The 14,003-nt window shown below is 41.7% G+C and overlaps 1 protein-coding gene across 1 annotated transcript; it reads right to left on the bottom strand.

Annotated features, from left to right (window-relative positions):
• Nucleotides 1-393: 393 nt before the first annotated feature.
• LOC110369050 (C-C chemokine receptor type 3-like) lies at nt 394-7,408 on the bottom strand. The gene is made up of 4 exons (XM_036125788.1): nt 7,319-7,408; nt 6,993-7,169; nt 3,002-3,914; nt 394-931 (listed from the first exon to the last, which is right to left on the bottom strand). The coding sequence occupies exons 2-3, from the start codon at nt 7,154-7,156 to the stop codon at nt 3,062-3,064; spliced, it is 1,017 nt and encodes a 338-aa protein (XP_035981681.1). The 5' UTR covers nt 7,157-7,169; nt 7,319-7,408; the 3' UTR covers nt 394-931; nt 3,002-3,061.
• Nucleotides 7,409-14,003: the final 6,595 nt, after the last annotated feature.

Below are 14,003 nucleotides of genomic sequence, written 5' to 3'. Positions count from 1 at the left end.
GTGCAGAAAGCGTCCACCTTCGCTGAGCGCAGGAAGATAGATCTTGGCATCCTGGCTCCTGACCTTTATTGCTCTTCTTCTCTCTGTGCTTAGCTGCACAACTGAATTTTTAATCAGTTTCTGGTTATCACCACCAAATAGCAACTAAATTGAATCGAATTTACTTTTATGTCTGATTAAAAATGCTGTTCAAGTGATAATATGTAACTATGATGTTCCCTACTTACTTTTTTGTGTTTCTTATTAATTTCCTTTTCTTCCACCTTAAAAAGAGTGTAGTAAAAGTAAATTTCTTCTGGAATTCCATTGTAATAATATTAAAAAGCAAGACATAACGAAGAACGTATTTATAGAAATACATTGTCATGGAAAAATTATTATCAAGAAGAAAGATACTCTTTTAATACAGAGACCGGTCTTTATTGAAGGCAAACAGTATTCAAGGTGCATTCTTCCCCAAATGCATATATACATATGTACACAAACAGGAGGAGCCTCTGTGATGAACAAACAAAGAGCCTCATGTGACGTATAACAGCTCCATCTTGGCTCCTGACCTTTAACCACTCCTACAACCTGGGGAGGACTCAGCTCTCCTTATCCACTCTAAATTACCATCATCACCCACACTTTGACACACACACAGATATTAAAGTTCTAAGAAAGCTTAACGACCATGTAAGCACACTTATAAACTGAACTCTGATTAACCTTACATCTCTGCAAACACAGGCTGTAGACTATATATGCCATTTTGTTAAAAGTGACAACATGTTTTGCACAATGTTTAAATTTAGAAGCAGACAAGGAAATTTTCCATTATAACATTTATGCACAGGAGGAAATTGTGATAGTAGCACGTGATATATCCAGACATATTAATAGCTTCACATAGTGTTAAATCAGATTAATGTACTTGTTTATGAATGGCGGGGGACATTGAGTCTGAATGGACCATGTTCCACGCCTCTATTGTTGAGGCGGCTAGTTGGAGCTGTGGCCGCAAGGTTGTCGGTGCATGTCGCGGCGGCAACCCTCGAACCCGCTGGTGGACACCAGCGGTGAGGGAAGCCGTCAAGCTGAAGAAGGAGTCCTACTGGGCTTTTTTGGCCTGTGGGACTCCGGAAGCAGCTGATGTGTACCGGCAGTCGAAGCGGCAGGCGGCTCGGCTGGTCGCCGAGGCAAAGACTCGGGCGTGGGAAGAGTTCGGAGAGGCCATGGAGAAAGACTTCCGTACGGCTTCGAAGCGATTCTGGTCCACTATCCGGCGTCTCAGGAGGGGGAAGCAGTGCAGTACCAACACTGTTTACAGTGGGGGTGGTGTGCTGCTGACCTCGACTCGGGACGTCGTGCGTCGGTGGGCGGAATACTTCGAAGACCTCCTTAATCCCACCAACACGTCTTCCATTGAGGAAGCAGAGCCTGAGGACTTTGGGTCGGGTTCTCCCATCTCTGGGGCTGAGGTTGCCGAGGTTGTTAAAAAGCTCCTCGGTGGCAAGGCCCCGGGGGTGGATGAGATTCGCCCTGAGTACCTTAAGGCTCTGGATGTTGTGGGGCTGTGTTGGTTAACGCGGCTCTGCAACATTGCGTGGACATCGGGGGCAGTTCCTCTGGATTGGCAGACTGGGGTGGTGGTCCCCCTATTTAATAAGGGGGACCGGAGGGTGTGTTCCAACTACAGGGGAATCACACTCTTAAGCCTCCCTGGTAAGGTCTATTCAGGGGTTCTGGAAAGGAGGGTCCGTCGGATAGTCGAATCTCGGATTCAGGAAGAGCAGTGTGGTTTTCGTCCTGGCCGTGGAACACTGGACCAGCTCTATACCCTCAGCAGGATTCTTGAGGGGGCATGGGAGTTTGCCCAACCAGTCTACATGTGTTTTGTGGATCTGGAGAAGGCATTCGACCGTGTCCCCCGGGGGATCCTGTGGGGGGTACTCCGGGAGTATGGAGTACCGGACCCTTTAATAAGGGCTGTCAGGTCTCTGTACGACTGGTGTCAGAGTCTGGTCCGCATTGCCGGCAGTAAGTCGGACTCGTTTCCGGTGAGAGTTGGACTCCGCCAAGGTTGCCCTTTGTCACCGATTCTGTTCATAACTTTTATGGACAGAATTTCTAGGCGCAGCCAAGGTGTTGAGGGGATCCGTTTTGGTGGCCTTAGGATTGCGTCTCTGCTATTCGCGGATGACGTGGTCCTATTGGCTTCATCAGGGCGTGATCTACAGCTCTCACTGGAGCGGTTCGCAGCCGAGTGCGAAGCGGCCGGGATGAAAATCAGTGCCTCCAAATCCGAGACCATGGTCTTGAACCGGAAAAGGGTAGAGTGCCTTCTCCGGGTTGGGGAGAATGTCCTGCCCCTAGTGGAGGAGTTCAAGTATCTTGGGGTCTTGTTCACGAATGAGAGGAGGATGGAGCGGGAGATCGACAGGCGGATTGGTGCAGCGTCTGCTGTGAAGCGGGCGCTGTACCGATCCGTTGTGGTGAAGAGAGAGCTGAGCCAAAAGGCGAAGCTCTCGATTTACCGGTCGATCTACGTTCCTACCCTCATCTATGGTCACGAGCTTTGGGTCGTGACCGAAAGAACGAGATCCCGGATTCAAGCGGCTGAAATGAGTTTTCTCCGTAGTGTGTCTGGGCTCTCCCTTAGAGATAGGGTGAGGAGCTCAGTCATCCGGGGAGGACTCAGAGTAGAGCCGCTGCTCCTCCACGTCGAGAGGAGCCAGTTGAGGTGGCTCGGGCATCTGGTCAGGATGCCTCCTGGACGCCTCCCTGGTGAGGTGTTCCGGGCACGTCCCACCGGGAGGAGGCCCAGGGGAAGACCCAGGACACGCTGGAGGGACTATGTCTCCCGGCTGGCCTGGGAACGCCTTGGGATTCCTCCTGAGGAGCTGGCCCAAGTGGCTGGGGAGAGGGACGTCTGGGCCTCCCTACTGAAGCTGCTACCCCCGCGACCCGACCCCGGATAAGCGGAAGAAGACGGACGGACGGACGGTTTATGAATGGCAGAAAAAAAATTCAAGAGTACACAAGCCAAAGATACACATTGCCGCTCCCTGTGGAAGCCTCACTTCCTAAAGCTAAGTTCAGTTGCTGCTGTGTACAGTACTGTTCTGTTGTCTAAATCAAAAGAAATGTATTTCCCTAAGCACGGCAAATATTTCACCAGCAGCTTTTTGAATTGCTTCTGGAATTTTTTCCCCACAAATGTATAAAAGATGGGGCTGATGCAGAAGTAAAAGTATGCCATATTACGGGTGATTTGAAGAGCATAACCAAGTCTCTGTGCTTCCCTACAATCTTTGGGTCCATCATGCAGGAGTTCTACAATGTTAAAAGGTATCCAACAAATGAAGAACAACACTACAATGACTGATATCACCCTGACTGCCTTGAAGTTATTTGTTTTTGATGCTCTTATGGTGATTATAATCCTAACATAACAAAAAGAAATGACAACCAGAGGGAAAATCAAGAAGACAAAAATCTGTACATAAAATCCATATTTTTTGAGCATTGTTGTATCAACATTAGTGAGGTTCAGAGTATTCTCACAGTACACAGTCCCAAAATGCCTGTAAGTGTTGCGGAGGAGCATTGGCTTAATGCAAGCCAAACCACTTATCAGCCACACCACTGTACAAGATATGATAGCATAGCATCGACTCCTTCCCTGTAGTGCAGGCATTGAATGGACTATAGCAAAGTAACGATCCATCATGAGCAGAGTTAAGAAAAAGGCAGAGCTGTAAAAGCCCAGGAAATGTACACTGAAGACAATTTTGCACATAACTAAGCCAAAGCTCCAGTAGGAGAGCTGCATGTAGACCGCCACAAAGGGAAGGCTGCTCATGAAGATCATGGAGGACACCACCAGGTTCACCAGCAAGATGTTGACCACAGTGCTCAGCTTCTCATATCTGGAAGGAAGGTGTGAAGACAGACAAGTGTTATTAGGAGAGCAGCATAGATACATTCTTCAACTTTTAAGACACAAAAATAATTGGATTTAAGTCTCACTTGCTGTATGTTTTTTGGCTTATAAATGCATAAAACATCAGCATGCTCATGGATGCATTTATAAAGGTGAACAATGCACATAGGAGCATAAATGAAAACAATCTTTTAATTTCTGTCAGAATTAAACAAACTTCTTATTTAAATGGAGGAGTCCTGAAGAAAAAAAATACGTCATATACTTAAAAAGCCTGTACACATTGTTTGCTGTGTTATTACCTGTATTCACTGTTTAATTATTGCATGTTTATTGTGTGTTCCCCTAAGATTATGTCCCAGAAAAAAATATATCATCAAGGTAACACGGGGTGACAGTAAATATTCTTGATTCTTAATTATTCTTGATTCTTGAAAGAGCAATAAGTAATAATGACACTGTCAAGATTTGTCTTCAATGAACTCAGAACCACACACACGGACCTAAATTTGAGAGTTTTATTGAAAGGTGGAGGGAGAGGTGGACGATGCACCAGAGAGGCAGGACAGAACTGGAACAGAGGAGTAGACGATAGCAGGAGCTGACGGCCCAGTGAGAGTTCTTGGAGACCAGAGCTCCGTAGCAGGTTCCACAGCACAGCAGAGAATGAACCACGGCACAGCAGCAGGTTTCCCAGTACAGCAGAGAGTAAGCCAGAGCACAGTAGCAGGTTCCACAGCACGGCAGAGGGGGAACCAGAGCACAGCCGTAGGGTCCACAGCACGGCAGAGAGTGGATCTGGTCAGAGTCACATCAGGATAAAGCCAGGCTAGGTGAATACTTGCAGATCTGAGTACTTGACTGGATAGTAGCACCGATGAGGCTGGAATAAACAATGGCAGGCTGAGGTAAAAGAGATGCAGAGGTGGCAGGGATCCAGCAGCTAGCAGAGAACACTCAGGTAGACAGGCAAGGAGAAGGTGTTGCATGATGACGAACCGGCATAGGAGTGACAACAGAGGGAGGCTTAAGTAGGGAGGCTGGCAGGTGAAATGAGTCTGACTGATTAATGACTGACAGGTGTGACTGACTGCAGAGGGAGTGAAGGGAAAGCTGAGTGAGGGGAAGGAGGAGCTGAAAACTAAAATAAAGTCAAATCATAACTAAAACCCTAACAAGGAGGAAAAAATTTAAAACTAAAAATTAATTAAAACCAAGTCAAAACTAAACCCTGACAGGCACTTAGTGTTTTAAATCGGAACCACACACAAAATAGATAGCATCCGCCTCCTCCCTTTTGGGAAGTGTTATGCAGGACGGCCAGTCAAGAGAAACGTGGACGTTATGCAGCTAAATTCAAGATGATGAGTGAAAACTATTCAGCCAAAGTAAGTTATTGTTGAATAAACAGATCCATAAAGGGCCAACAGCTTCCACTGACAGCAGCCTATGCCCTTTTTTCAACAGCACATCACTGCTGTGAAACATGACCAAATACACTTCCCACTGACCTCAGTTAATTTTTACTTCCACAGGATAGGTCTATGATGATGTATTCTGTTCTATTTCTGGTCCGCTTCTCTTAGGCTACGTTCACACTGCAGGTCTTAATGCTCAATTCCGATTTATTTGTGAAATCGGATTTTTTTGCGTGTCCGTTCACATTTCCAAATATATGCGACTTGTATGTGATCTCCTGTGTGAACTGAATGCGTTCAACTTAAGTGTCCCGTATGTGCACTCGAAGACACGGTGACGTCACACGTAGCAAGCGTCCTCAGTGTTTGCGGAAGTAAACATGGATTATAATGCTGGCGCGCATTTTGCGATCATTGATTTATTTTCTAACCGGAGCTTTCCGTCCATTGACTGCTCTTCTCATTGTAGTCCGCTATGGGTGTCGTCTTTCTTCCCGCTTCTGCATAGCAGGACACAGAATAGTGGCGTTTGTCGAGTATCGGTGACGTACAGGTTGGATAAATGCGACCTGGCCGTACAGACACAGGTCGCATTTGAAAAGATCAGCTACGTATCGGATTCAGGACCACATATCCAAGTGGCCTGGGTCGCATTTGAAAAAATCCAATCTGTGTCGTTCACACTGTCATAAAAAAATCAGATACAGGTCGCATATGGGCAAAAAAATTGGAATTGGGTCACTTCAGGCTGCAGTGTGAACGTAGCCTTACTGGCTTCCATGTTAGCAGGCTGCTGCTCTTCTGCCAAGATAAAATACCAAATGTGGTGCTCTGTTTTGGCAACCCTGGGAACTCTCGCATGATGGGCTCAGGAACCAGGAAGTAAACACGGGCTACACACTGCACTCGGGTAGTTGTGCACCGTACTTCTAGGTTTGAAAGGAGAAGAACATGATTAAGACATTTTTGATGGAGAGGACTGATTGTTAATGGGGAATGTTACTTTCATCCTGGATGAGAAAAGAGAATGATTTCGGTTTATTTTCTAGTTCATTTTTTACTTATTGCTCCTTTAAGGTTAACCTGAATTCTGGTTGATACATCCTTAAACTTTATCAGTCTAAATTTGATATTTAACTGTAAATATGTTTTTGCTAAAGGTAGACAGCAACAGACAAATACAAAATATTTTTTGATCCACCATACAAATGAGCTTAACTATATACTCAGTATAAATATTTGTAAGTAGTAATAAACAATGAGATAAATGTTTGAACTGAAATATATGTATAAATGTGTAAACCCATAGTATGAAACAAGGCTTAGGAGCCCAACAGGTTGAAATATGCTTTGGCTCTGTCACTGCTCATCTAATCTCTAACACCATATTTGGTACATGTAAGGATTAGGAAGGCTATTAGATAAACTAGATATAATAATTTCTCTTAGTGCAGCTTTTTTGAAGACTGTTTTATATTTTCTCTGGCTATCTTTGATGAAAATTCAAATTTGGTTGAATATCTGAAACACTAAATGTTGACAGAGAAGCAAAAACAAGAAATGTGTAGGAGACATACGTTTTCACACATATAACAAACATATTCTAATGAATAGTTTAGCTTGTCTTAATTTGATGGTTGACTCACCGACGGAGGATAACAAGAACCAACACGTTGGTAACAACGCTGAACACAAACATAAAGTAGTAAAGGATAGAAAGATGTGATCCCAGGCTGTTATCGCCATCCCTGGTACATGGTTCACGTTCTTCATATGTTGTATTGTTGTAACTATATCCAGAGGTTGTCATCTTTAGGCAATATCTGTCAATTGCAGAATTCACAATGTCACCATGTCTCTTCAGTTGAAACTTGAAAATGCATGTTTTTGGATTTTTTTATGTCAAATAAAACTAATTAGACCAAGCAGTATGACTTAAAAAAAAATCAAAAGCAGGAATGAGTTTTCTTACCGCTTGTTTGTCAGGAACTTTGAGCTTTGCGTCTGTAAGTATGCGTTAGCCAAAGCGAGTCGCGTTACAAACACGAAAGACAGTTGGAGAAAAGAGACTCTGAGCTTGTCTGAGCTTGTCTTGGTTTGCGGGAAAGAATGTGAGAAGGAAAAAAACAAGGCCAGTACGCAGCTTCAGAGAAATCAACTTGATAACTAGGTTAAGAAATGCTTCACATAAGACTGCATCCATCAGACTACACAGGATATTCTGATATTTCATTATCTGTGTGTTAACACGCTTGCAAATTACTAATTCAATTCCTACGGTTTAATAAGCATGATTGGTAAATGTAAAAAGTTTTTATTTCCAAACATAATTACAATTCAGCTTAATTATATTTAGAGAAGCCACCTGCCTGAACCACAAATGTAACTCAAACACAGATGCAGTTGTCCACAACTTGTTTGTGAGCAAAAAACATAGAAAACTATGTTTTTTTTCTAAATGATTTTTTACAAGTTTTACAAAACCTTCATGAGCACCCAACACACTAAATCACACATTTGCACCAGAATAAAAACAAATTACTTAAATGGAACAACAACAATAATAATAATAATATATAAATACATAAAATAATGGCGAGTCAAGGTCAGGCAGATTTGTTTATATAGCACATTTCAGTAACAGGACAATTCAAAGTGCTGTACATGAACAGAAAATAAGAAAAGAGACGGCATCCATCCTACTTTGGATGGTGCAGCTCTTCTTTCTAGGAATCTGGCCGGATTTATTAGTTCTCCTAAATGCTGACAACCCAGGGTCCAGACCAGGAAGCAGAGCCGTAGTTTAACACACCTCTCTGCAGCTTCTGTACTGTTACCCACCCATTATCCTATTGAGACGGTGTCTTTCCCACGGCCAAAACTTAACAGATCAAAAACTGATCTAAAAGGAACAAATCATAAAAACCTAATAAAAATCAATATGGTTCACCTTGAACCTAAAAATAAAATAATAAAATGTGGTCTATTAAATATAAGGTCTCTCCCTCCAAAGACTTTGTTAGTTAATGAATTGATTTCTGATAATCAGATTGATTTGTTTTGTCTCACAGAAACCTGGCTACAAGAGGACTACGTTAGTATAAATGAGTCAACCCCCTCCAGTTATTCAAATTTCCACATTCCCAGATCTGTGGGAAGAGGAGGAGGAGTGGCAACTATCTTTCAGTCTGATTTAATAATTAGTCCCAGGCCAACTAATAATTACAGTTCTTTTGAACATTTAACCCTCAGTTTCCCTCATCCAAACTGCAAAGCAATAAAACCTCTTCTGTTTGTTGTTTTGTATCGTCCACCAGGCCCTTACACTCAGTTTTTGGATGAGTTGTCAGATTTCTTATCTGATTTGGTGTTAAATACTGATAAGGTTATTATAGTGGGTGATTTTAACATCCATGTTGACACTGAATGTGATAACCTTAGTGTAGCCTTTAAAACTATCCTAGATTCAATTGGTTTTGCTCAAAATGTGCATGAACCGACGCACTCTCGGCTCCATACTTTAGACCTTGTGCTGACATATGGCATTGATTGTGAAGAATTAACAGTATTTCCTCACAACCCTGTCCTGTCTGATCATTTTTTAATAACATTTGAGTTTAATCTAACTGAATTCTCCACCCCCAAAAGAGGCTTCCATTATAGTAGATTTTTATCGGATAATGCTGTATCAAAACTTAAAGAGTCTGTCCCCTTCTTTATATCCTCAGTATTGCAGAAATGCCCTGTAGATGGCAGCATTGCTGTTTCTTCCCATTCACAAATCGATACCTTTGCTAACAATGTGACTTCCTCATTGCGTTCTGCATTAGACAATGTAGCTCCCTTGAAAAAGAAGGTGATTATTCACAGGAAGCTGGCTCCTTGGTTTAATTCAGAGCTGCGTTCCTTGAAGCACAATGTTAGGAAATTGGAGAGAAAATGGCGCTCTACACACCAAGAGGAATCCTACTTAATCTGGAGGGACAGACTATTGTTGTATAACAAGACCCTCCGCAGAGTTAGAGCAGCATATTTTTCATCATTAATTGAAGAGAATAAGAATAGATTTCTCTTTAGTACAGTTGCCAAACTTACCCAGAGCCACAGCTCTGTTGATCCATCCATTCCCTTAGCTCTCAGTAGTAATGATTTTATGGGATTCTTCATAAATAAAATTGATGCCATTAAAAATAAAATAATTGGCATCCTCCCAAACATGATTACCTCGTCCTCAGTAAGTGAGGCAGCATTGGAGGAATCTTTAGAATCTGCGCAGTGTTTGAACTGTTTAGAAGCAGTAGAGCTTTCTGAGCTATCTAAAATTTTAGCTTCATCTAAACCTTCTACCTGTATGTTAGACCCAATCCCAACCAAGTTGTTTAAGGACATATTCCCTTTGATCAGTGGCACTATTTTAGACATGATTAATCTATCCTTAGTAAATGGATATGTACCACAGGTTTTGAAAGTAGCTGTTATTAAACCTTTACTTAAGAAACCTTCTCTTGATCAAGATGAGTTAATAAATTACAGACCTATATCTAATCTTCTTTTCTTATCTAAAATTCTTGAGAAAGTAGTTGCTAATCAACTTTGTGAACATTTACAAAGTAATGACCTACTTGAGGAGTTTCAGTCAGGCTTCAGAGCTCATCATAGCACTGAAACAGCTCTGGTGAAGGTCACTAATGATATTCTCATGGCCTCAGATAATGGACTTGTGCCTATACTTGTCCTGTTAGATCTCAGTGCTGCGTTTGATACAGTTGATCACAATATTCTCCTACAAAGACTTGAACATACTGTAGGGATTAAGGGGAAAGCATTAGGCTGGTTTAAATCTTATCTGTCAGACAGATTCCAATTTGTTCATGTTAATAATAAATCTTCCTCAAACTCTAGGGTCACCTGTGGAGTACCACAGGGTTCAGTCCTTGGACCAATTCTCTTTACTATATATATGCTTCCGATAGGCAAAATTATCAGACAGCATGGGATTAATTTCCACTGTTATGCTGATGATACTATGCTATATTTATCCATAAATCCTGATGAATCCAATCAATTACTTCGACTGCAGTCATGTCTTGATGACATCAAAAGCTGGATGACTTTAAATTTCCTGCATCTAAATTCTGACAAGACCGAAGTTTTAATCTTTGGGCCAGAGTCCTCAAAAAATAAACTTCTTAACCAATCACTTAATCTGGGTGGCATTAACCTGGCCTCTGGTAATAAGTAAAAAATCTTGGTGTTATTTTTGACCAAGACATGTCATTTAAATCCCATATTAAACAGGTTTCCAGAGTTTCCTTTTTTCACCTCCGGAATATCGCCAAAATTAGAAACATTCTGTCCAGGAGTGATGCTGAAAAACTGGTCCATACATTTGTTACTTCAAGGCTGGACTATTGTAATTCTTTACTATCAGGAATTCCACAAAATGCAGTTCAAAGCCTTCAGCTGATCCAAAATGCTGCAGCAAGAGTTCTGATGAAAATCAACAAGAGGGATCATATTTCTCCAATTTTAGCTTCCCTTCATTGGCTTCCTGTTAAATCAAGAATAGAATTTAAAATTCTTCTTCTAACGTATAAAGCCCTTCATAATCAAACTCCATCATATATCAGAGCTCTGATTACCCCGTATGTTCCTAACAGAGCACTTCGCTCTCAGACCGCAGGTCTGCTGGTGGTTCCTAGAGTCTCTAAAAGTAGAATGGGAGGCAGATCCTTTAGCTATCAGGCTCCTCTCCTGTGGAACCAACTCCCAGTTTTGGTCCGTGAGGCAGACACCCTGTCTACTTTTAAGACTAGGCTTAAAACTTTTCTTTTTGACAAAAATTATAACTAGTGACTCATGTTACTCTCAGCTACCTTTATAGTTTTACTGCTATAGGCTTAGGTTACTGGAGTATATCAGGATCTAATTTTCTCACTATATTGAGTTCTACTGTTCTTCAATTATGCATTATGTGTTGTCATTTCTGCTTTAACTTTCTGTTCTCTCTCTTTTCTCTTCATAGTAGGTACACCTGGTCTGGCGTTCTGTTAACTGTGACATCATCCAGAGAAGACGGCTCACCCGCTACTACCATCTAATGTAGAACAGATTACTAGATCAATGTGTGCTTCTGTGCTTTTTTGTTTCTCTTGCTGTGTCTCTGTTCTGTCTTCTGTAACCCCAGTCGGTCGAGGCAGATGACCGTTCATACTGAGCCCGGTTCTGCCGGAGGTTTTTTTTTCCCGTTAATGGGTGGTTTTTCTTCCCACTGTCGCTTCATGCTTGCTCAGTATGAGGGATTGCAGCAAAGCCATGTACAATGCAGATGACTCTTCCTGTGGCTCTACGGTTCCCCAGGAGTGAATGCTGCTTGTCGGGACTTTGATGCAATCAACTGGTTTCCTTATATAGGACATTTTTGACCAATCTGTATAATCTGACCCAATCTGTATAATATGATTGAACTTGACTTTGTAAAGTGCCTTGAGATGACATGTTTCATGATTTGGCGCTATATAAATAAAATTGAATTGAATTGAATTGAAAACATTGCAGATGAAAGCATACTGTGTCATGATTTTGGCACTGTTGCCTGGTCTGATCACTCATTTCACACACCAGGGATCCGTTCTTCGTACGTTGCTTCGAGATCAAATGACACATCCAAGATGATTTCATCCGGCTAATAATGATCCGGCTAATTGGGTTCTTCGAAAACACCCGTTGTTTATGATTAGTATGGCTGGATTGAGTTATCTGAGATAACTGCGCCTTCATGCGTTTGTTAAAAGGGGAAATGTATTGATAGTAGAAATAATGATCAGCAACGCTGCTATTGGCTGTTCAGCATAGCCAAAGAATGCCCAGTGATAGAAAGTTAAAGAAACATCTACCATGGACAGTATTTATGCATTAATTTGTCTGCTACTTTTTGCCAGCCCTCTCTCCTGGCTTTAACAGACTTTGAGGTGTTCCCTGTCGTTTTAATTAATGACTCAAATTCGGCATAACCTTCCATTAAAAGCTCGTGTTCTGCTGGGAGAAAAACTGTGGGCGTTCTTTGGCCATGCTGAACAGCCAATAGCAGCGCTTTATCTGTCATAACAGATAAATACAGTTTATCTCCAGGCTCCAGGGTTGAGTTCATATGCCAATGGTGATATGTGTCAATCTTTCCTGTCCAGTTGCGGTTGAGCAGTGCTAGCTTTGCCTTGCTTTGGCAAAGCTGCCATCTGGCCTGCTGATACATAATCCATTCACATTCTATAAGAGCCCTCATCTTCCATATGACATTTTTCAATGACAATATTGCAATACAGTATTTATCTATATTTAATTCACAGCAATGAACCTGTGGAATGACTTTTCCCTTTCCCTTACACTTAGTGCAGCTTCTGGCTCTTCTTCATGAATCTGAAGCATTCAGCACTAACAACGACGTCTCCAGCCCCCTTGTCTGATTAAATTCACCCTCTGGAAATTTCTTATAAGGCTTCCTGTGATATGTTGGATATGTTCTAAGTTAGTGCATTAGTTTGCCTTTTCTAAACTTTGTAAGAGAATATTAGTCTAAGTAAGGCATTTCCAAGCTGCTGTTTATAATCAAGTCCTTGTGGGAGAAGTAAGTAAACTACTTTAGGAATTCCCTCCCCTCTGCACCTGCTCACAGTTTCTTTGCCCTTTGTACATTATTACTAACAATATTTATAACATAAAATTGTAAACATTTTAACCATGCAAGTAGTTGCACATACACAGACAGAACCAATAGGATAGGCAATTACTAAAAACGTGTATTTAAATCCACAGGCTGTTCATCAGATGATGAAAAGCTCAAAACTATTGGCTTAACTAAAAAGCCAAAACCCATGCATGAATCTGGTTTCTATTATTTTCTATCATGTAGTCTTTTGTCATAAGCATGTGATGGCAAAAACACGTATAATCTTTGAATGTGACACGGCTGTTGAGCTTTAAAGGCAAGGTTTAGTATTATGTGTTAGTGAAAATCCTTTCTAAAAAAAAGGGGGTAGGGACAGAAAAGTGTAGTGGTAAAGGCAAAAAAATTATTATTTTTTCACTGAAGCAATAAAAAGACATCCATGAGAGACGGGCTTAAAGAATACAAAATGTCTTTAAAAAACATCTCTCCTCCCATAACACAACCATTCCCATTTGGACTTTGCAAAGATAGGACATAAAGTGGAAGGAAGTTTCATGCTCTGATGGCTTCTAACTTCACAAGCAAAACAAGGAGATCCCAATGGAGACTTATTCTAGATGGGTCAGTGAAGGAAGCTTTAGGTTGGGCAGGGGGATCAAACAGTGACTGACTGTGACAGTGACTCATCTTGACTGAGTGTCCTGGTTTATGTGATGACAACTGAGTGTCTCAACAGGACAAAGCTGCAGTTTGCAACACCTTTCTAACAAAAGAATAGGGCTGCTTTTGGACCATCAGGTGTGTTCCCCTTACGTAAGTCCCACTTAAACATCTCGGAATAGAGGTCAAGGGAGGTTTACAAAAAGACAACGGATGTCCTCCATGAAGCCATCTTAACCACGTTAAGCAATGTTCCTACCAGTCTTTTGAAAACGCACTGAAGAAACATGTCAAAATAATCTTTTAAGTAAGCAGCAAATTGACGCTATTT

This window comes from Fundulus heteroclitus, chromosome 21 (genome assembly GCF_011125445.2).
Source record: "Fundulus heteroclitus isolate FHET01 chromosome 21, MU-UCD_Fhet_4.1, whole genome shotgun sequence".
In the NCBI taxonomy this organism is placed as follows: domain Eukaryota; kingdom Metazoa; phylum Chordata; class Actinopteri; order Cyprinodontiformes; family Fundulidae; genus Fundulus; species Fundulus heteroclitus.
This window is presented reverse-complemented; position numbering and strand designations above follow the sequence as displayed.